This window comes from Lonchura striata, chromosome 13, assembly GCF_046129695.1.
Source record: "Lonchura striata isolate bLonStr1 chromosome 13, bLonStr1.mat, whole genome shotgun sequence".
In the NCBI taxonomy this organism is placed as follows: Eukaryota; Metazoa; Chordata; class Aves; order Passeriformes; family Estrildidae; genus Lonchura; species Lonchura striata.
In genome coordinates, this window is record NC_134615.1 from 20,599,006 (window position 1) to 20,620,193 (window position 21,188).

The 21,188-nt window shown below is 48.0% G+C and overlaps 1 protein-coding gene across 1 annotated transcript; it reads right to left on the reverse strand.

The window, feature by feature from the left end:
• Positions 1–1,070: 1,070 nt before the first annotated feature.
• COTL1 (coactosin like F-actin binding protein 1) lies at positions 1,071–21,019 on the reverse strand. Its single transcript, XM_021541245.2, has 4 exons — positions 20,878–21,019; positions 20,487–20,569; positions 10,307–10,464; positions 1,071–2,412 (listed from the first exon to the last, which is right to left on the reverse strand). The coding sequence occupies exons 1-4, from the start codon at positions 20,952–20,954 to the stop codon at positions 2,302–2,304; spliced, it is 429 nt and encodes a 142-aa protein (XP_021396920.1). The 5' UTR covers positions 20,955–21,019; the 3' UTR covers positions 1,071–2,301.
• Between the last annotated feature and the right edge of the window lie 169 nt (positions 21,020–21,188).

Sequence of the window (21,188 nt, forward strand, 5' to 3'; positions counted from 1 at the left end):
GAAATTGAGGTTGGAAAAAAATCCAACCCCACTGATTCTTTGCTATGACTCTCATTCATTAAGCTACTTTTTTTTTTTTCTTTTCCCACAAGGATTTATCCTCATTTTACAAATCAGTAATTCCTTCTCATTTTTCTCCTGTGTTACCATCCAATGCCTGCAAACTTGATATTCCTGTGATCACCATGAGAGTCCATGTGCCTGTACACCACAGAGATTATTCAAAGAGGGAATATGGGATTTTTCATGTTCTAAGAACTGGATTAAGGATAGCAAAGCAACCAGAGCCAGGGTGATGCCTCCTCTTCCTCCATCCCTGGACCCACTTGCCAAAGGCAACACAAGTGCTCCATCTGTCTTGTTGAGATGCCTTTGAAGGCTGAGAAAGCTAATTTGCCTCTGCTGAGCTCTTTCTTGAGCCCCCACCACAGCTGGTGCTGATGAATTTCTTGTGATGGTGCTGCCAGGCTTCAAAACCAGGCAGAGATTTGTGCCACAGGGCATCAAATTAAAGTTTATCGTGGTCACTGAACCAGTAAGGCAAAGCCTCAAAGCATCACAAGCTCTCTGCAAAGCTCCTTCCCATTAGTTCTGCCTGTCCCTGCTGTCAGTCCTGTAAAAAACATTTTCCCTTCTTTCAGTGCAAGGTTTAGGAAGTCTTGTCCAGAGCTGCAATGCCCCATGTAACTCTGTACAGGAAGCTTCAAAAATTGTCTGAAAGTGTCATTCTTGTTCCCAAATCTGTTCCTGACCTCTCTACATCTCTTTTTCATGGCTGTGAAATTCTCTTTGACCTAATTACAATTCCCACTTGGTATTTTGCCACTGGAAATGGAGAAGCAGAACTGCTGAACAAAAAGTGTATCAGGTGCACTGTGGTCACCTCTGCCTCTCAGAGCAGAGACGAGCAGACAAGGGCTGCAGGGATCATTTTACATCTGAGCCAGTCTTTAATTCTCCTAATTAGCCCCAAGATTGCAGGAGCTCAAAGCTTCACAGCAAGGATTAAGAAACCTCCTAAATACAGGCTCGTTACAGGGAAGGTAAAAGAACAACAGAGTCTCTGAGAATTGTTCTTGAAAAACATTTATTTCTTTAATGGATTTATAGCGCTGACTCCCAAGCCCCACAGTCCCTCCCAACATGTAACTCTGGGGACAGTTACCTTGGATGGACAAACAAAAGCCAGACAAAGAAGCCCCCCAAAACAAACAGTTTGGTACCAAACTGAGCCCAGGTTCTCTCTGGGCCTCTGCTGTTAGATATTTCACCCCAGCTGGGATGGAGCTGCCCTGCTCCATCCATCCCTCGCTCCCAGCTGGAGGATGCTCACTGCCAAAGGCCCCAAGGAACTGTAGCTGTCGTGTTTAACTGCAGAATAACCAAGGGGGACAGGGGCAGGGAAGGATTCAGCAGCTGGCTGTTTTTCAGACATCATTGAAAAAGGAAATCTATGCATTTCAGTTTCACCTCCTGAGCCCCAGCATTAGCAAAGTCAGATACAAACCCAGAGACCAACGTACACAAAATAGTGACCAAGCGTCCAGACATTTCTAAGCCCCTCAGTTTACTGTGCTGTGATACCTCCAAAGAGCAACAAAACCCACTTTAGGATTGTGGTGGATCTTATTTTTAAGAGAGAGGGACAGAGATGCAGCACAGAGGATAGCAACTGTCAAACAATGTTTAAGGCAAAATTATTCCCATTTATCAGGAGTCAAAAAATTTTTTTTGTTTGTTGGCTTTGTTGTTTAAGCTGTTGGATAACATCTCAGCTGGACGTTTCTGCTGAGATGATTTAATCAAAGTTTGAGGGAAGTCATCTCAAGCTGATCTGAGCCTAGAACAGCAAATAATGTTATTCCCAAGAATATCAGTCAGAAAAAAAATTCAAAAATTAAAGTAATCGTTGTTCAGAACTCCCCCAAAACTTTCTTCCCTCAGAGACCAGGCTGAGCCCAAGTAAAACACACAGACATGAAGAAGGACACAGTGGCAAGCCTCTACAAACACAGGACTGAATAGGAACAAAGCAGAGCCAAACCTAAATTCCACAGGTGCGAGGACACAGAGAGAGTTAGGAGTAAAAAAAGGGGGAAAAAAGAAAAACAGAGCCCCAGAAAGGAATGTTTCATGAGAGAGAATGGAAAATAAAAGTCTTCTGTATGCAAAAAAGGGAGTTCTTAGGTGCAGCCACAGAAAGCTGGGGAGTTCAGTTGCCTCATCTGTCGGGTGTGTTAGTTTGCTGTGCCTTTGCCCTCCCTCGGAGATCCAGGTGATGGTGCCAGGAGGTTCCTGCCTTTACTCAGTCTGTGCATCATAATTAGCCCCCCCTGCTTTCTTCAGCTCGTTCTTGATGTAATCCTCGTCCAGCTCTTTGTGGTCACTGATCACAAATTCTTTGGCAAAGTTCTGCAAAAGAGAAAAAAAAAAAAAACAAAACATGTTAACAAAGGATATATTTTAAATTAGCTGAATGAAGATGGGTTATCCAGCTTCCCTGGGTGTCTGAGCTGCATCTCCTGATCTCCTGTGGCTGGGATGATAAACAGAAAGCTGTGGATGAGACAGAGGGACAGTGAAGGCAAAACACAACACTTCACGTGGAAAAATGTTATATATCTACTTCCACAGCCACTGGCTGCAGACCCACAAGATGCAGGGGTGCAGCAGCTCCTCCTGGAGATGCACAGGCCAGGTTAGGTCCAGTTCCCTAAGCAGTATGTGAACTGAAACACTCAAAACTATTGACTCCTGACCACCACTGACCCTCAGCATAATCATGGGCCAGTCACTAATCCTCTCTGTGCCCTTTTTGGGGCCCCTTCTCCTGAAAAAAGAGCAGCACCACAGCAGAGTGCACTGCGGTGTCACACCTGTGAAGGACTGAGCAGCACAGGAGCAAACACAGCTCCTTCCGTGGATTTAGTGCCTCATGTAGTGCCCCCTCATCTCCAACACACTCTGTGGCCAAAGCCAGACACTGGCCCAGACAGGCTGTGCCCAGGCCCTGTGTCCCAAGTGCCCCCCTGTCCCAAGTGTCCCCCTGCTTGAGAGCTCTCTGCAGCTCCTGGGAGCTGGGCAAGCCCCTGGGATGTCAGGCTGGGAACACAGAGAACCTTTCTGGGAGCAGAATGGGATCCCAGGGTGCCTTTAGGGCTCTTGTCAGAGCAGTGGCAGCTCAGGGATTTTTTTCCCTTGCTGGGGGCTGTGCTTCCTACCTGACAGCAGGGCTGGCATGGCATCCATGTGTGTGCACAGCCATTTCAGCAACCAGCCTGTCTTCTGCTTGAGCATTTTCCTCCCCTTCCTATCCACAACTGAGAGCACGGCATGAGTCTCCCTTCCCCCACCCCACAGACATGACCAACACAAGCATCCACTGCACTTTACCAAAAATATGAATTAAAATTCCAACAGCTTTGCCGTGGCATCTCAGGAAATCTGCAATGCCCAAATCCCTGGGCATTCACAGAGTGAATTCCCCAAAAGGTGATGCAGAAGGAGGGAATGCTTTGGGAGAGCAGCAAGCATCTTGTGTGGGTCTCCCTGGCACTGGCACAGCCCTGGCACAATGGGAAGGGGGCTTCTGATTGGGTTCAGACTCTAAGCCATGGCAGAGCTCTTTATTTGGCAGCGTCTCAAGGGTCTCAGTTTGGATCTGAGTCGGGTAAAGGAGGGGGTGGAGGAGGATGCAGCTTGAAAGAGCCTCAGCCCCTCTTTCATGCACTGGCAGGAATGGAAAGGAGAGGAAAACAGCTCCCTCCTCCCCCTCTGAGCTGTGGCTGATCCTGTTTCACACTGTAGGAAATCCTCAGAGCCTTGTCTGCTCTGCTCGGGCTGATGGGCAGGCACACAGAGTCCTCAGGAATAACAGCCCTGCTCCACTGCTGCAATTCTCAGGTTTTCTGGCCATGTGGACAGCACAGGCACTCATCCACGGCTTGGCAGAGTCCAGGGAAAATGGGAAAGACATTGCTTTTTGGAGAAAAACAAATCCTTTCCTTTTTCTTTTTTTTTTTTTTTGAGATGGGAATAAAGAGGCAAACTGCCCAAACCATCAGATTTAGTCATACTCACAAGTGTCCTACTTCCAGGTCTCCAGGGTGATCTCTGCAAAGCTCAGCTCTTGCTAAGACCAACCCCAGGATTTTCAGCACTTTGATACTCCTATGTGAGTTTTGAGCTGAGCCTTTTCAATTCCTTTTCCATGGTGCCAGGTTTAACAAATTTTCCTCACCTTGGGAAGCAGATTATCCAGGACTACCTGATTTCAGGGCGAGACTTTGCCCTGCTTTAGTGAGAACTGAGGCAGATCCATAAAAGCATTTCTGAGAGGGATTCCATGAAAAGTGTATTTTAAAAGTGTGGGCAGAGTTTTTTCAATGCCCACTTTGCAGGATCCAGCTGATTCTGAAATTGAAACTGCAAGTGCACTCGTGCCCAAACAGAGGAGAATTAATTATATGTGCCACAAAGTAAATAGAATTACTCAGTAATTCTCAAGTAGACACTTCTCCAGATGACTCCTGGGTGAGTCTGTGGGCATCAGCCACCATTCCACACCAGCACCACCAAGACACCTTGCAAGGAATGAACAGGATCCCCCTGGCAGTGGCCAGTTGGGTTCTGCTCCCAGCCACTCTTGGATATCCTCTTAGCTGACTGGGCCACCTCTTGTGCCAGATTTGTACCCTGGGAGTGCAATCTGGGTCACTGCTATTAATAACTCTGCTTTATTCCATTCCCTCAGGGTCCTCCTTGGTTCCTCACACCAGCTCTAACCCACCACGGTGTCTCCCCAAGCCTGGCCCTAAGGAGGGAAGATGCTTCTGGTGAGTTTGGTGCCTGGAATTTCTGATTTTAACATCCTGCTTGACCTTCTCCAGCCACAGCCTCCCTCATCACTCTGAATTTACTGTCTGAGCTCTCTGGGGCTGAGCTTTTGTTCAGGGTGCAAATCCTAAGGCACAGTGCATAACTCTGGTGCTTGGGCCCCTGATTTGCTGACATGTGTCTTCATCTTGCATCCTCCACTTCCTTTTCCCTTCTCCTCCCCCCAACCCCAGGCTTTCTACAACCACAGCAAGCCCTGCCAGTGAATTCTAGCCTTTGTCTTCAGCCCAGTCACCAGCAGCCTCCAGATAACAAAAACAATGATGCCATTTATCTTTATCACTCTCACAACACAACAGTGACCAGAGTCTCTTTGCTTTGCCTCTCAAATCAGTGAACAGCACACAGAAATATTGAGATTCACTCCTGGCTGTCCAATGCACCTTTCTGGCACCAGCTCCTCTTTGTGCCTGAGGGTCACAATTTTGGAATCCCATCCCCTGTGCCAGCCACACCAGGCACAGACTGAAAGGGCTCCAACCATGCATGAGCAAAGAAGCTTGCATCCCTCCCTGGGAATAATGCAATTTGTGTGGAAAACTCAATCCTTCTCTTTCAGCCAACTTAAAGGGGAAAAAAAAAGGGTGGAGTAGATATTCTTCCTCTTCCAAGCCCTGAATGTTTAGCATATGGGCCATAAAATTTCCCTAAATCGCCCACGGGAAAACCTGTGTGGTGCAGATATTGTACCAAACTAGGTCTGCAGAGGCCCTTTTAAATCCCAGCTTGGGAAGCCTGAAGCCAGGAGTAAAATCCTTGTGTAGTCTACAGACACTTCTCAGCAGCTACAGATGGTGCCAGGTAGCTGAACAGCTTCTTGAAATTTTTTATTTATTTTGTTTTTACTGGGGTTTGGAGCAGCCTCTGCTGACGTTCAGAATCCTCAGTTCTACTGTGCTTAATGTCACCACTCCCACCCACTGGTCACCTCATCCTCAGTGCAGAGGAGGTGGATTCTCCCAGGTTTCTTTTCCAGCATGGTCTGAGCCCCAGGCCCGCAGCAAACCTGCTCCTGCACTCAGCTGTCAGACTCCAAGCTCAGCAAAAACCCTCTCTTCAAATCTACTCCTGCCAATTTGACGTGGAGCCGTTCCAGGCACTGAGAGAAGCCAGCCCAAACCTCTGGCAAACACTTGTCTCAGCCATGGGAGCTGCATTTCAGCTGCTCTGCAAATTCTCCCTGCTGAGCTTCATCCCACTGGAAGAGTCACAAGTCTGTGTGTCAGACACGGGGAGAGGAGAAGCTGCTGATTCTGACCCTCTTCTCTAGACCAGGAGTTCTTGTAAATCCATATCCATTTGGTATGGTCATTCCAGTAAACCAGAACAGGGAAAAACAGCCCAAAAGGAGAATTTCAGAGAATTTCATCTGCCTTCCCAGCAGGATCTCACTCACCCTCATGAGTAACTCTCAAAGCCACTGTGACATAGCTGCTCCCTGTGAATTGGATTTCCTGAGTGCCTCTAACAAAGCTATTAAACCTTCTGGTTTAATTTAAACCTTCTGGTTTAATTTAGCTATTTCATCTTCTGGTCAGGACTCTGTACTGATATGAGAAAACCAAAGCACACAGAGGGAATTCAATTTGATCCCAAGATCAGAGACAGGGCCCACATCAGTGGGTACTCCCTCATGGGACACCATCATCGGTGCAGTGAGAAATCCAGAGGAAAAGGGAAAGGTGAGCAAAAAAGAAAAAAGATCTGGGTGTGAGCTGCAAAACAGGAACCCAGTAGAGCTGTTGACATCACAAAAGCCAGATGAATTCCTCACCAAAAATAATGATGAATAAAATGCCTCGAATATTTGCTCACAGAAACAGAGCTGTTTTACCCTGAATATGAATTAGGGAAATAACAGAGCACATGACTTTGTGGGGGAAGGAGTGCTGATGAAAACAGAAAAGAATCAAAATCCATGGAAAATCTGACAAACTGGCAAAGATTGGGCAGTCCCTTTGCTGGGAGAGTCCTGCAGGACATGAATTCAGCCCTGTCAGGAAAATGACCCCAAAGGTGCCTAAGGAAGAGTTAAAATCTCCTGGAAGGAAATGCAGTCATGAAGGGGCGAGAGTTCAGAGAGGAAGGAACACTCACAGGGAACCAAGTCCTGTCTCCATTTCTGTGGTGTTTACATCAAAACCACCCCAGTGCAGCACCGGGTGCCACTCCCAGTGCCACAAGCCCTGTGCCTGGGCTCGTCCTTGCTGTGGGGTCTGTGACCAAATGCAGCTCGCAGGGCCACCAGTGCTGGGGGTGGCTCTCTGTGCACCTCTGCCAGGGTGCACAAGGTGACACAGGGCTGCTGCTGCTGCCAAACAGATGCAGCCTTGCAGAAGTCACTGCTCCATGATGTGACAGCTGTGAGCCCAGTTGTTTACATTGTTCTAGGGGTAGGTTTAGACTCTGGCCCAGAAATTCTCCCAAACATCTTAAGCAGCTGCCTGCAATGGGAAATTCTGTGCCACTTCTTCACCCATTAGACCTGTCCCTGGTGTGGAGAGGAGCTCAGTGGATAGAAGGTGGGATGTCCACCCCCTGTCTCACATATAGGACTTAGCTAGACCCTTGAGAAGAGACAGATAAATACTTGTCCCCCATCCTGGCCTTATTTCTAATCTGCTCCCAGCTGAACTGCTGCAGGCTGGAGCCAAGATTTCCAGCTGAGTTAAGGAGGAAAGGATGGAGAAATAAATGGCTCTGGGAAAAAAAAAACTCCTGATAGTTCCTTAAATGGCTTTTCTACAATCCAAAAGAAATACAATAAACTCAAAACCCATTTTCCAACAACATTAAAGAGCTAATAAGCACAGGGCCAAGTAGGGCCAGAAGACTTGGCTCTCATCTAGCACAGATCAGAAGAACTACAGATATTTGTAGCAGATGAGATCCATCCCTGTCATTTTACAGTTATTACGGCTAAAAATCAATTGTCCTTTCTTCCTGAGAGGTTTTCTGGCAACCTCCTGCACTCACTCATCAGCACTGCTTCCAGAGCCACCTCCCCACGGATTTCACAGCACCTGCTCCTCCTTCCAAGGGAGGAACACAAAAGCCAGGGCAGCCCAGTTCCTCCCTCTGCTTTGTAACAGTTCATCCCTTTGTTCACAGCCCATCATCCACTCCCCACCAGTTCATGTCCCTTGTGTTTTCCTTCTTCTGGGAGCCCTTTAACCATCCCTGGGTGGGATCCTCTTTATCCCAGGGTGGGTTGTGCTGGCAGGAGGTGCCAGAGCTGACTGGCTTTCACTTTGACTCTCAGAACAGCAACATTTATTGGTGTTTGCTCAGCCCTGAGCAGAGCTCAGCCCCAGCTTATCAACACAGCACAGGATATAAAGCAGGAATCTCCTCACACTCGGGTCTTAAATAAATATCCACAGGTGCTTTGGCAAAGAGTACAAGATTGTGAGAGCCCTTCAGGTTTTGCTGAGGGCTCCTCAGAGTGAAGAGCTGCTCTTCTGGAATCCCAGGCTGTCCCTTGTGCAGATCAAAGCTGTACAAAGTCTCCTTGTGCCACCCTTCCATGGGGTGAGTGCACCTGCACCCCTTCAGGGTTTGCAGACTAAAAAACTCCCACCTTAAGGCATTGTTTTTTCCAAATGATGAGCCAACACTGGCTCGGATTTGTAGTTCATTATTACAGAAAAAAAAAAAAAAAAGAAGTTTATTTTTCTGTGGATAATCCACATCTCAAATAATAATTTTACATCTCTTTAAAATACGGAACGCTGAGAATGTACCTGAAGGTCAAGGGAACTACTGAAATAGCTCTAGGATAAACTCCCTCCATTAAATTTCAGTTGGACTTTCTTGTCCTTGTTTATTTTGACAGATTACCTGCAAGGTCACAGGCATAAAAAGGAGAAAATAGTTCTGCTTTTATCTCACTGCACTCAGAGGGATTCAGTTGCATATCAAGAACTATTCAAAATACTTGTCAAGATAATTTTTTCTGGAGAGGAGATCACCATTAGTGACATTCAGAAATGCTTTGCAGGGGTTTATAGAGAAGGTTGCTCAGTAAAAGTGTATTGAGCACCAGTTGTATTGTTTTTATATTTTAGTACAGACTAACTAGAATATGAAAGCTTTTAAGTAACAGCCAAGAATGGTTAATGCTCCACCAGATTATTAACTTGTACAGACTACTAATCAAAAATGAAACAAGTGAAATTGCAAATTATATGTAACAGACCTAGGGACAGATCTGAGCACAGTGCTCAGGAATGCTATTCAACTCAACAGGAATACATTGTCTAAACAGATTTTCAAGAAAACCTTGGGCTTAGTGACTCATATAAGAGTCATTCATTAGTACTCTATAATTTCATCTTCAGCTACAATTATGCCATTTCAGCTGCTTCCCATGAGCAGAAACTTGCTTTCCTATCTCTCAGGTGTCATTCTGGAAGTTTCTTTGGAGAACAGGCCCCTTTGAATCGTCATTCTCAAACGTTTAGCACTAGAGTTTATCTTCTGGAAGGACAGGAATGTATTATCTTCTTCATTCTTCTTCTCTAAATGTAATCATCTGTATCATATAAACTACTGAAGAGTTGAGGGGGGGCTTCATTCTCACCCTTCACAGTGTCCTCCTGGGAGATTTCTTTGCACTGGCAAGAGCTCAGTTATTGAGGGAGATTAATTTAATCATCAGCCTGTTCCACAAGAGCATAAACAAAACCATTTCTCAGGCTCTGGTGAGCTGGTTCTATTGTTTCGTTGGGAGAGCTAACCTTGCTTTAAATACTTTAAAGATTCCAAACATCAGCATCCTCTCCATCACAGCCAGGTCTCAGCTGTGGCTCTGTGCAGCCTTCCACGAGTCACTTCTCTCCTGGCTGTTGTTTGTTCTCACTTGGACTGAGCACATTTCTCTTTCCCCTGCTACGCCCAAGGCCAAACAAAGCCTGTTCACATCTAGTTAGCCATTAAGAGCCGTTGGTTAATTGGTACCATAGGGACTTCAGACTTTGGGTGATTAGCTCCACAAATTCACTGTGCAAAGGCAAAAGGCCTCTGGAGAAGTTTAAACAAGGGTGTGGGTTTTCCTGTTTAATTTTACCTGCTTAACTTAACCGTGATCATTCAACAGTGAATTATTTCAATATCAAGGAAGGGGATGGGAGACATCTCAGTGGTGAGGAGGAGGGGAGTGCAGCAATTCCCTCCTCATGAAATAGCTAAGGCAGCCTTAAGCTCAAAAGGTGCTTCTTTATGTCTGAGTGCTCAAAGGGCAGATGTTAAGCCTTCCTAAGAGGAAGACAGGCAATAGGAAACTGTCTTCTTTTTAAAGGATTAACTCCTAAGTTGGAGGATGAGTCAATCCTTCCCTCTCCCTCCTGCTGGTGTTGGCACAGAAAAAAGCGATGGGAGCTGCAGGTTAGGAGCATAAGGAGGAGGTTACCTGTACTACTTCCTTGACCAGAGTCTTGTCAGTCCCAGTTTTGGCTCTCTGCAGGCCACTGACATCCTCTCCAATCCAGGTGATGAGGGCAAACTTGACTCTCTTGCTCATGGCATCGCCGGTGGTGAATCGGACAAAGCCGAACAATCGCACATCATCTGCGGAGGCAAAAAAAGGGACAAAGAGATGAAAACCAGGAACATCCCTGCCTTCCCCTTCTCCAGGGTGAGCCTACTGCTCTCAAACACCAAGGCAAGGCACTGATCCCATGATTCAGTGCCAGCATTTGGGAATCAGGAACAGCACAGGGCTCTGTTCATATGCCCTGTGCTTGCTAAGTGTGCTTTGCCCGTGTCGGCTCTGCCTCTTCTGGGCTCTCTGAGTTACTGGGAGGAAACTGGCTGTGCTGGACACCCCACATCACAGTGGAAATGGCTAAAATACAGTCAGCAGGCAGGTCAAGAGCATAGAGCTAACGATTCAGCCAAATGATTCATCTGCAGGTCTGGTGGAGAAGGGAAGAAAGTGATATCCTGGTGTCTCTTACAGAACAGCAGGATTAGGGTCACATTTTATAACATTACCAGAAACTGGCCATTGTGCAAGTCTGATCTTCCTCCCTCCTCCCATCCATTTCTGGCTCACTTGCAGTATGAGTTTACAAGAAGGAGGGGAGAAGAAGGAAGAAAAGCAAAATCTGCAATTACTTGCCCAGGTATGTTTTTCTATTCCTTCCAAATCCCTGGAGGGAAAAGTCCTGGACTTTAGAGCTGTGCTGATCCTTGTTTCACAGCTGGCTTGTGCTACATCACACCAGACTAATTTAGCCTGGCCATATGTGTGACAACCTTGCAGACTCTTATCTCAGAGAGTTCCTTCCTCCATCTCCTGGTGACTCATGGAGCCAGGCAGTTGGGAGCCTTCCTGATCAGGAGCACCATCCCCCTGCATCCCCAGGCTCCAAGGGATGCTGGAGCCTCCCACCAGGAGTGGCAGAAAGCAGAGCAGATGGACACTTGTGCAATTGTGGAATATTCCTAATCATGGCTTTTTTATCTCTCAGAGGTCACTGGAGGCCTTTTAAAGGAGGTGACTCAAACCAGAAGAACAAACCTGCTGTTTGAGAAGACTCCTGGTAGTCCTGGCACACTTGTTGTGACCAGTTCCACATGCCTTAGAAGGATTTGCTGGGTTGACAAATTGCCAGGTGAAAATGGAGGCTCCAGGTGTAGGAATGCCTGCCAACATCCCCAGCTCGCTCCATGAGCAGCCAGGACAGCCCCAAGAGCTCTGGAGACAGGGGAGAAGCAGCTCTAAATTGCTCATCCCCAGAAAATAAGCTGCTAGAAATCAATGTTAAAAAACATTGGGATGTTCTCCACAAGTTAACATATCTCAGAGTTTCTCTAACATTTTGATTTGCCAAAGTGTTCACAAAGAAAAATTCGCCTTGTTAAAAGTGAAAACTTTTTTAAGTCTGAAAAAAATCCACCTCTGCTGTCCCTGTTTTGTTCTCTCTGTTCTCTTTAATTTTATTTTTGTCACTGACTGAGTAATACTGGGCAAACTGGAAAATGGATGCAGGGGGGTGAGTGAGCCAGTACAATGCTCAAAACAAACTCCTCTGAAGATTTCAAAATAGAAACAAAAAGAAAGATCTTATTCACAGGAAAAATCCAGATGGATCTTTGGAAGGAGAGAAAGAGTCGTGTATCAACAATGCAGGCTAACAAAACTTCTCTCTCAGTTGCCCTGCTACTGGTGAGTGTAAGAAATGCATGTGGGGGCTGCTGGTTCTCACAATCCTCTTCCCAAGATTGATTAGAACCATAAATGAAGCGACAGCCAGGAAATACCCAAGGTGAAGTGAGACAGTAAATCCCCTAATGTTACAATTACCAGATCCAGGAGCCAGCCTTGCTCCCCAGCTCTGACAGCAAAGGAGGCCACGCTCTGCCCAGAACTGTCCTGTGGCTCCTCTGGGAACAGTCCTGGGAATCTCTTTAGTGTCACAGAGTGCTGGGAGCTCCTGCACTGCAGTGGTGTCACTGCCCTTCCCATGGAGCCCTCTGTCCCCACCTTGAGCCTGTGGGTTTCCATCCCTGTCCCTTCTAACAGAGGCTGCCACAGAGAGTGTGGACACTGGAATGTGCCCCTTTGTAATAAAGATAATGGAAAAAAGATCATGAAGGTGAAAAACCAGTGGTTTTTCACAGCAGCACAGAGAGGAAGTTCCAGGGATGCCCCATGCCTGGACGTGTCCAAGGCCAGGTTGGATGGGGCTTGGAGCAACCTGGGATAGTGGAATGTGTCCCTGCTTATGATGGGGATGGAATGAAACAATCTTTAAGGCCCCTTCCAGCACAAACCATTCTGGGATTTCTGTGAATTTGTCTGTCAGAAAACTTCAGTTTGACATTAACCCACAGCTCACTGGCAGTAGCAGGATTTGCTTCTCAGCAGAACTTTCAGCGCTTGCCCATCCTGATTGAAAGCAGCTCCATGACACTAAAAAGAGCCAAATCCAGCAATTCCAGCTGTTATCCATGAGATCACCTGGGCATGAACCACCCTTACTCCACCGTGTTCAGTCCCAGTAAGTTTAATGAGCACCTGAGCTTGGACTGGGGCTCTGAGTCACCTCTTGGGCAGATTTTCCTGGGGCTGCTGCACTTGTGGGGGTTTGCAGGGGTCACACCCCAGCTGGGTCCTGTCTCCTCCTGTCTCCCCACAGGATTTATATCCCTACTGGAGGCACAGCAGGCTCTTCAGCCCAGGGTATTTAGCACAAACGGGATGCCTTGAGTCGCTGTGCCGGGTGTAATCCTGCTGCACACAAAGCCAAGAGCGAATGTGAATTGGAGCCCTGAGCAATTAACATGTCTCAGTTCCTAAAAGGGCACCAGGGACGGATGGAGAGGTTTTTTAGCACTAGCTCAGCCTGGGTATAAGCCTCTCCAAGTGCAGGTCAAAATCCCTGAGCAGAAGTGGCTGAGTTTCACAATTAGTCTGAAGCGTGTTCAGAGTGATAAGGGGATCAAAAGGCAAGTTCTTCCCTACTCCCAGATTTCCTCTTTCACAGTTAATCAGTTCTAGCCTGCCACATCGACTCCCCACGCTGGAAGTCATCAGTGCCATCAGTGCCAATTCCCCGAGAAATCTCAGGGCATTAACATCCACCGCCCCCTTCTCACACAAAAGTGCTCACGGTGGTTTTAGGAATTTGCTGGGAGTGAGGGGAGCAGAACAAATCAGAGAGAGACAGCACAGATTTCCCCTGAAAGAGGAAATCCTGCCTAGTGCTGTGCCACCCCCTTCCCAGCCACTGAGGCATGAATTTCAGGGCAGACTGAAGTGAATAACTGATCTGGGGAGAACGGAAATAGCAGCTTTATTTGAGACCGCACAGGATCCAAACAGCAGAAATTAACAATGTTAATTCAATTAATACCACAACTTCCTTCACAATGGCTGGACAAACAACGAGCAGCACAATGAATGCCTTAACGAGCATCACTTGGTATTTCTCTCCAAACTCTTTATTTATCACTAAGGCAGGATTTTCCAAATATTCTGATTAAGCTGCCCTTGGCTGTCAACAAAGCTTGGTGCCAGACTACAGAGATTTCCTTCATGGTATCCTTCCCTTTTTCTACATCCACTCAAGTGCTTTGTTTCAGCTGTACTGAACAAATCCCCATTAGATTAAAAGGCAGTGAATCATCAGTAAAAGATAATAGCTGCAGGAAAGGAGCACACTGCCAAACCCTCACGGTTCTGGGGCTGAGGGATGTGAATGGCCAAGCCAGAGATGTGCCACGATAAAAACGCTGCTGCCAGCTCCACCTGCCTGCTGAATCAAGGTCACAGGCAGCAAGGCAGGTGATGGACTGACCTGCTTTTCTCTTCTGTCCAACATGGATTACTACAGCGCATGACAGCTTCCGTGAAAATTTAATTCATTTGCTTCAATTGGATTAATTTTAGATTAATTTGTCAATTTTCCACCTCTTCAGTCAGCTCAGTGGTCACAAGTGCAGACAGAAATGTTCCTTACCTCTTCCTACACTGTTTTTTCCTCTTAAACCCTGCACTAAGCCCACAGATCTCCTGCAGGGCTGCCTTGCTCCACCCCAACGAGTTCATTAAATCATTAAATCATCTCAGACGTGGGTGACCCCAGGGCCACCACAGGGCTTTGCTGGGGCACCAAACCTCCTCCAGGTGACCCGGGGTGGCCGATGTGAGTGCGGGGACACAAGTGCACAGGGAAATGACCCCACAGTGGCTTCTCTGCCCCACTGAAACCAGCAGGGGGGTGCTGCTAGCCCAGTGACGTGGTCATGGTTCCTCTCCTGACCTGGGCAGAGGGAGAGCAAAAGGGGACCCAGCTCTTCCCTGAAGGAAGGGATGGTGCTGGTGGTTGGCAGAAGGGCCAGGCAGGCCCCAAAACAAAGGGCAGGCAAGAAGTACAAAAGAAAAGCTCTTCTTTCCCTGCTCCTGTGCCCACCACGGGATGGCAAAGGCAGACCCACAGCCATGACATCTTAATCATCACAAAACCGAAGAGTTACCATCAGTTACCGTCACAAAACCAAAGAGTTACCATCAGTTACCATCAAAAAACCAAAGAGTTACTTACCATCAGTTGCCATCAAAAAACCAGAGTTACCATCAGTTGCCATCACAAAACCGAAGAGTTACCATCAGTTACCATCAAAAAACCAAAGTGTTACCATCAGTTACCGTCACAAAACGAAAGAGTTACCATCAGTTATCATCAAAAAACCAGTTACCATCAGTTACCATCACAAAACCAAAGAGTTACCATCAGTTACCCTCAAAAAAACAGAGTTACTGTCAGTTACCATCACAAAACCAAGAGTTACCAAGAGTCACCACAAAACCAAGAGTTACCATCACTGCAGGCCTTGACCTGTTGAGTTACTGCCACAAAAATCAGTGAGAATATTCCCTGAACCCACAGCCTGTCCACAGCAGGGCCAGGCTAAGCCTGGGCTCCTGCTGGGAGCAGGGGATCGCTGTGACCCTGCCAGGAGCACGTCCAGGCAGGCAGGGAGGGCACAGGGGCAGCGTGACAAATTCCATAAGTCACCCATGGCCCCAGGTCTCCCTTTAAATAGCCAGTAAGGGAAAGCAGGAGAGATGAACACTGAAGAGGAGAAACAAAAGCAGTAGGAGATTGATTTACAAGGCCCATTTTAGCAACTTAAGATGCAGCCAAATGCAGCTAAGCACCTATCTCATTATATGTCCTCGTGTGTTTTCACAAATCTTTCCTACAACCTCAGGTGCCAACGTAACCTTGGTGATCTCTCAACTCACAGCTTCTACATTTTTAATGTGCAGCCCAGGCTTTCTGGGACAATTGAGCTAAACCCCAGAAAATTTGTATTTTTATTAGGAACCAGTTATATTTCTAATTTCTAATATTTTATGTCAACCCCAAATGATTTTATAGGGTATTTATTTTCTGTTCTTCCAAAGATTTTCTGTTCTTCCTGCTGCTGAATGCCCAGTGTGGTTTTGGGCTGATCTTTTCAGACACATGAATAACTATCCCATTTCATGCTGTCATTGCAATTATTTATCTGCTCTGAGGCTTTCCAAATAAAAGGCTCATTATTTCTTTTGTCAGAGATGCATTGAAAACAGCTGTTCACATATGGCATGGGGGGGAGGTGGGGGGAAATCCAGCTTTCTGACCACCCCATTTTTTTAAATGGCAGAATACACACTAAAAAAAATTAAATTAAACCACAGACAGAGCCAATGTGATGCTCTGCTGCTTCATAAGAGGGACACTGAGGCAATGTCCAGGTACAACAGACAAACACAAAAGTTTCACAGGATGTCATTTCAGTTGTAACTCATCCCCCTCTTCTCAGCAACAGCATCACCAGCCCAGTTATAAGACTTTGAAATTAAAAACATTAAAAAAAAAAATCCTAAGAGCTGTCACATCCTTCCATACAGTAACCTTCAACTCTTATCTCTTTCTGGCTTCAAATGCACCAGCTCAGCTGTTTTTTCTCAAAGTGTACTGATGGCACGTAGTACTGACCACCAAATTAATGCTTCCTCTGGAGCCAGGCTGTCTGCAGAGGCAAGAGCTGGAAGTGGGAAGTAAAATGGATCAGAAGCCTTGAATCAAGTCCTTGTTTAATGCAGAGGTAATCTGTGCTGTTAAGCTCAACCAAAACAGTCCAACAGCCAGAAGACACAGGGGGTGTCTACACGGAGTGTTCAGTGACCCTGACACGGTGAATGTCCTCAGCTTTGGTCTCCAGACTCTGTGGGTCAGAGCAGGGCCAGCACAGGCAGGACATTGGCCATTAGACAGGACTTTGGCCACCAAGCAGGACTTTGGCCATTAGGCAGGACTGCAAGAGGAAGAGCCCCCAGCAGCCACCTCCGAGTCACCCAGGGATGTTCCTTAAACCAACCTCCTTGGCTTTCCTTTGGGATAGGCTGGAGCAGAGGTGCCCACCCACGTGGGGCTGCCCTTTGGAGGCCAGAGAAGATGAATGCCTGGCTCTAAGACAGGGTCTGCTGCCTCCCAGGCAGTGTTGGAGTTGTCTGAGACAAACGGACCTTGGCAGGGACAGCACGACAGCGACTGACACACAGAAGTTCAGGGTCAGGCTGTGTTTGCAGCATCACCCCACGACCCTGAACAAAAGGCACTGAAGAAGCTCTTCTTTCCATGCTTCCTTCCTCTAGGAGTGGCAACTGCTGTCCCCAAACAGGGACGGGAAAAATCTGATAGTTTAATGATGCTGCTTGTTCAACCTTTCTGTTCCTACACAAAGTTTAGTGAAGATGTGAGGAAGAAAAGGCCCCACACCAGGATCTGTAAGATGAAGGTGTGATGGGGGACTGATGTGTAAGATGCAGGTGTGATGGGGACTGATGTGTAAGATGCAGGTGTGATGGGGGATGTGCATCTGAGAGTACAGCAGAGGAGGAAAGAAGCCACAGCAGGGCCAGCAGCAGCTCCTGGCTCAGGGCATGGGCCTCCCTGCCCCAGCTCAGCATCTGTCTGTGTCATGGTGCTCCCCCAGCAGTGGGGCTGGAGGTGTGCAGAGCTGGATTCTGACACAGCCTCACTCAGCTGCTACTTCCTCTAAAGAAAGCAATTTCAGTTTCTCTCCTTTCCCTTTGTCCCCAGCCACACTGGAACCCTGAGGAGGTTTGCAGAGGCAGTGATGGGCATGGAAAGGGTTATGGATAGGGGGGAAAAAAGCAAAAATAGGAGCTGTTGCAACAGCCCCTTGCAGCCCCCTGACCTCTGTCACTGCACAAGGCAGGACATCCACCACAGGCAAAGAGATTCCAAACTGGTAAAAAGCCCTTCAGGGTCCCAAAGCCACAGGAACCAGCACACAGTGACCCTGCCCAGTGCCCAGCAGGGCAGCAATGTGTACCAAGGTGCTTTTCATAAGAATGGTTCTTAAAGAAAGCAGGGACACGATGTTTGCACCTCAGAAACAGCTGCAGAAAGTGGAGCAGAGCGAGCTCTGATGGTGACTCTTTGCACGCTGAGATTGAACTCCCAGCTCCTGCTCTCACCTCCAACCACCAAAGGATGCTCAGCTTCTACCAGAGGCAGCTGCAGCACTTTGTGGCTTTCAGGGCAGTGTTTCTCACACAACAGGAATTCAAAACAAAGAAGTTTGTTCTGACACCAAAGTTTTTAAAAATTTTAATCACATTTTCTGAAGCTGTTTGCATTGATAGCAGCTCTTCTCCCCTCCAATAAAATGTAAAAGGAGACGGAAGAGACCAGGAGGAAAGAGATGTAGCCACAAGAAGAAATCATATTCAACAGCTTTTCCTATCCCTTGCTACTCTTTTTTACTGACTTTGTTTCAGTAGAAATATTCCAACCAACTCTGCTTTCTCCCAGATGGGAAGGAAAGCTCCAACTTCACTGCTGGCACAAGGTTTGATTCCTGACTGTGTCTAGCGGGCCAGGTGAAGGTTTGCTGCGCAGATGGAGGCTCCAAAACTTGCATCTCTTCCTTCCCCAATTGCAGCACTGAAATTCGTGGGTGGAGGAAGATCCTTTCCAGCTCTCAGCCAAGGACCAGGCACCTCAATTTGCCTTTTTTTTAAGCCTCCAGCAGCTGTGCTCCAGAGGTGGGTTCGAGGACAACTTCTTGGCCCAGGGAACAGCCCTCAGCAGGTGCATGCCAAGGGAAAGGGAAAGAAGGAACAGGGAAAGGCAGCAATGGAGCAGCTCTATGGGATTTAGCTCCCCATTAAAGGCTAACAATAGGCCACAGACTACCCCACAAGTGCCCTATATTTAACTCTTTCCTTACTGAGCTTATTTCTAAAATATGGAAAATTTCCTTTTTTTTTCTATCTTGGGGCCAGCTTGGTTTGAGCACCCTGTTTCTAAGCCCTGTAAAGAACACAGATGTGGCCACACTCAGAGTGCAGTGTGTGCCTCCACTATTTGTCATCCTCATCCTTCCCAGCCCAACTCCTGCCTGTGCTCTGCCAAAGCCCCTCTGCCTGCTCAGCCTCTCCAGAAAAGGATTCCCTTTGCCACAGAATGGAGGAGAGGAAGTTCTCAAGGGGCTCCCATCCAGAAAAAGCATTAAAAATCAGCTCAGACAAAAAGAAAGACAAGGACTGTGTAAAGGCAAGGAGAGAAAATAAATGAGGAAGGCTCCCCCACAAGCCTCAGGTGTCTGGAGACACCAGAGATGCTCAGTTACGTTGGCCAGGAGAGGAGATGAGAACGTGGCACTCAGATCCTGAAGTCACTGACCTCCCAAGGGAACAATTAACCACTGCCATGAACTTCCAAAGTGCTGAGCCCCGGGATTCTCTAGGTTCCAGGTAATTGCTTCTCCCTTCTCTTGCCCACTAAAAAGAGTTGAGTGGGAAGGAGTTCCTGCAGAGCAGTGAGCAGCTCTGCTGACACCAACCACAGCAGGACCTTTCCTAGTGCTGAGAATTTCCCCTGCAGGTTCTCAGGAACAGCTGGAAATGAGTGGCTGCATTTATCTCAGTGAGACCCCACTGCCAACATCCCAGCAGAGCAGCCTAAATCATCTTCGTTTCATAGCTCCTTTCCAAGGACTAAAATACACTTTTCTCCTGTCAGATCAGAGCTGTCCTGCCCTCACTTACATTCCTGGGAGTTCTCAATAAAGCACAGCCAAGCCCTGGGACTCCCAGTCCACGGTGTCCCCATGAACTGTCCCACCCTGAGAGGGCAGAGACTGCTCAACACAATTCCTCCACAGCTCAGACACAGAATTTTGAAAATACAGGTGAATCACAGCACTCAATCGTACAGTAACTGTCTCAGTGAGTAAGACTTGGTTACAATCCAGTATTAGTAAAAAACACTCCATATCTCACCTCACTTGGTGACATTGTTAACTAGCAGCCAAGACAGGAGGAAAACTGATTAAAACTGAGATAAAAATCAAAACCCGCTTTTGTGAAACTCATCAAAAGTCACGATCAGACACAGTTAAACACTCCCGGATTTATCTTCCTGTTGCCCAGGCTTTGTTGCTGCCCTGAATGTTCCACAGCCGGCAGCTCAACAATGCGCTGCCACGTTTAAACCTGGAGCAGCAACAGTTGTGGTTGTGCAACGCCGGATCTGCGATTGTTCTCGGGGCTGCATTGTTCGAGCCCCGCTTTGCAACGACCACCCTCCGCTCTTAAAAAAATCCCAGCAAGCCTTCCAACTCCAGTCATTTCAGTGCTACGATTTTCAGAAGGATTTCATGAGTATTTCACTCTCAACGATCTGTACGATCGCATCTTTCTAGCCACGGCAGCGGAGTCGGTTTTGCTGTGAAATTGCATTGCCAAACAAGTCGGCCGCTGCCTATCACTCGTTTTACTCGTTTTATCTGGTTTATAACCGAGAAGCACTGAAAGATTGTGCGAAGAGGGGAGAAAGAGCCCAAAGGATGTGAAGTTTAAGGGCGAGACAAAGGAGCCGCTGGACTATGGACTGGGGGGGTTGCACTCTGTGGAGCTGGAGAGGCGATCCCGCAGGACAGGGGGGCACGGCGGAGCAGCAGCGCTAATCCAGCTCCCCAAGTTTCCTCCCGTCCTTTCCCCCTCGCCCCGGGCAGCGGGAAGGGAGGAAAGGGGCCAAAGCAACGGAGAGGGAGCTTACCTGTGCACTTCCTCTTAAAGGTTTCGTAGTCTACCCCTTGGTCTCCAGGGACGATTGTAGAGCCATTGTACTTAAACGTCACCCTTCGGAGAGGGAAAAGACAAGGGGAATAATACAGTTAAAAGTCAGCTTTCCGGATGGGGGAAAGGAAAGGGGAACAACGCATTTAAAAGTCACCCTTTGGAATGGAGGAAGGCGAAGAATACACTGAACAGTCTTTAGGAAGGGAAAGGAGGAGGTGGGGAAGAATAGGCTGTGAAAAACCCATCCTTTAGGAAGAGGGGAAGAGGAGAAGGGGGCAAGGTCTGTCCAAGTCACCCTCTGGGGAGCGGGGAGAGAAGGACGAGGACCCCCAGCGCACCGCCGCCCGTGCGGGGGGATGCCGACCTACCAGTTCACCTCGGTGGCATCGTCCCTGACGAGGTTGTACGCCTCCCTGCACGCCTCCTTGTCGATTTTGGTGGCCATGGGGGCGAAGGGGAGGGGGGCAGCGCGGAGCGGCGCGGAGCTGGGGGGGCCGCGGCCGCCGCTGCTGCCGCACCGCGCCGAGCGAGCCGAGCCGAGCCGAGCCGAGCCGAGCCGAGCCCCGCCAGCCGCGGCCGTCCCGCCCCCGCCGCCGCCGCCAATGGCTCTGCGGGGCCTGGCCCGGCCCCTCCCGGCGCGGGGGGACCGCGGTGATGCAATAGCCGGGGGGACGGGGCC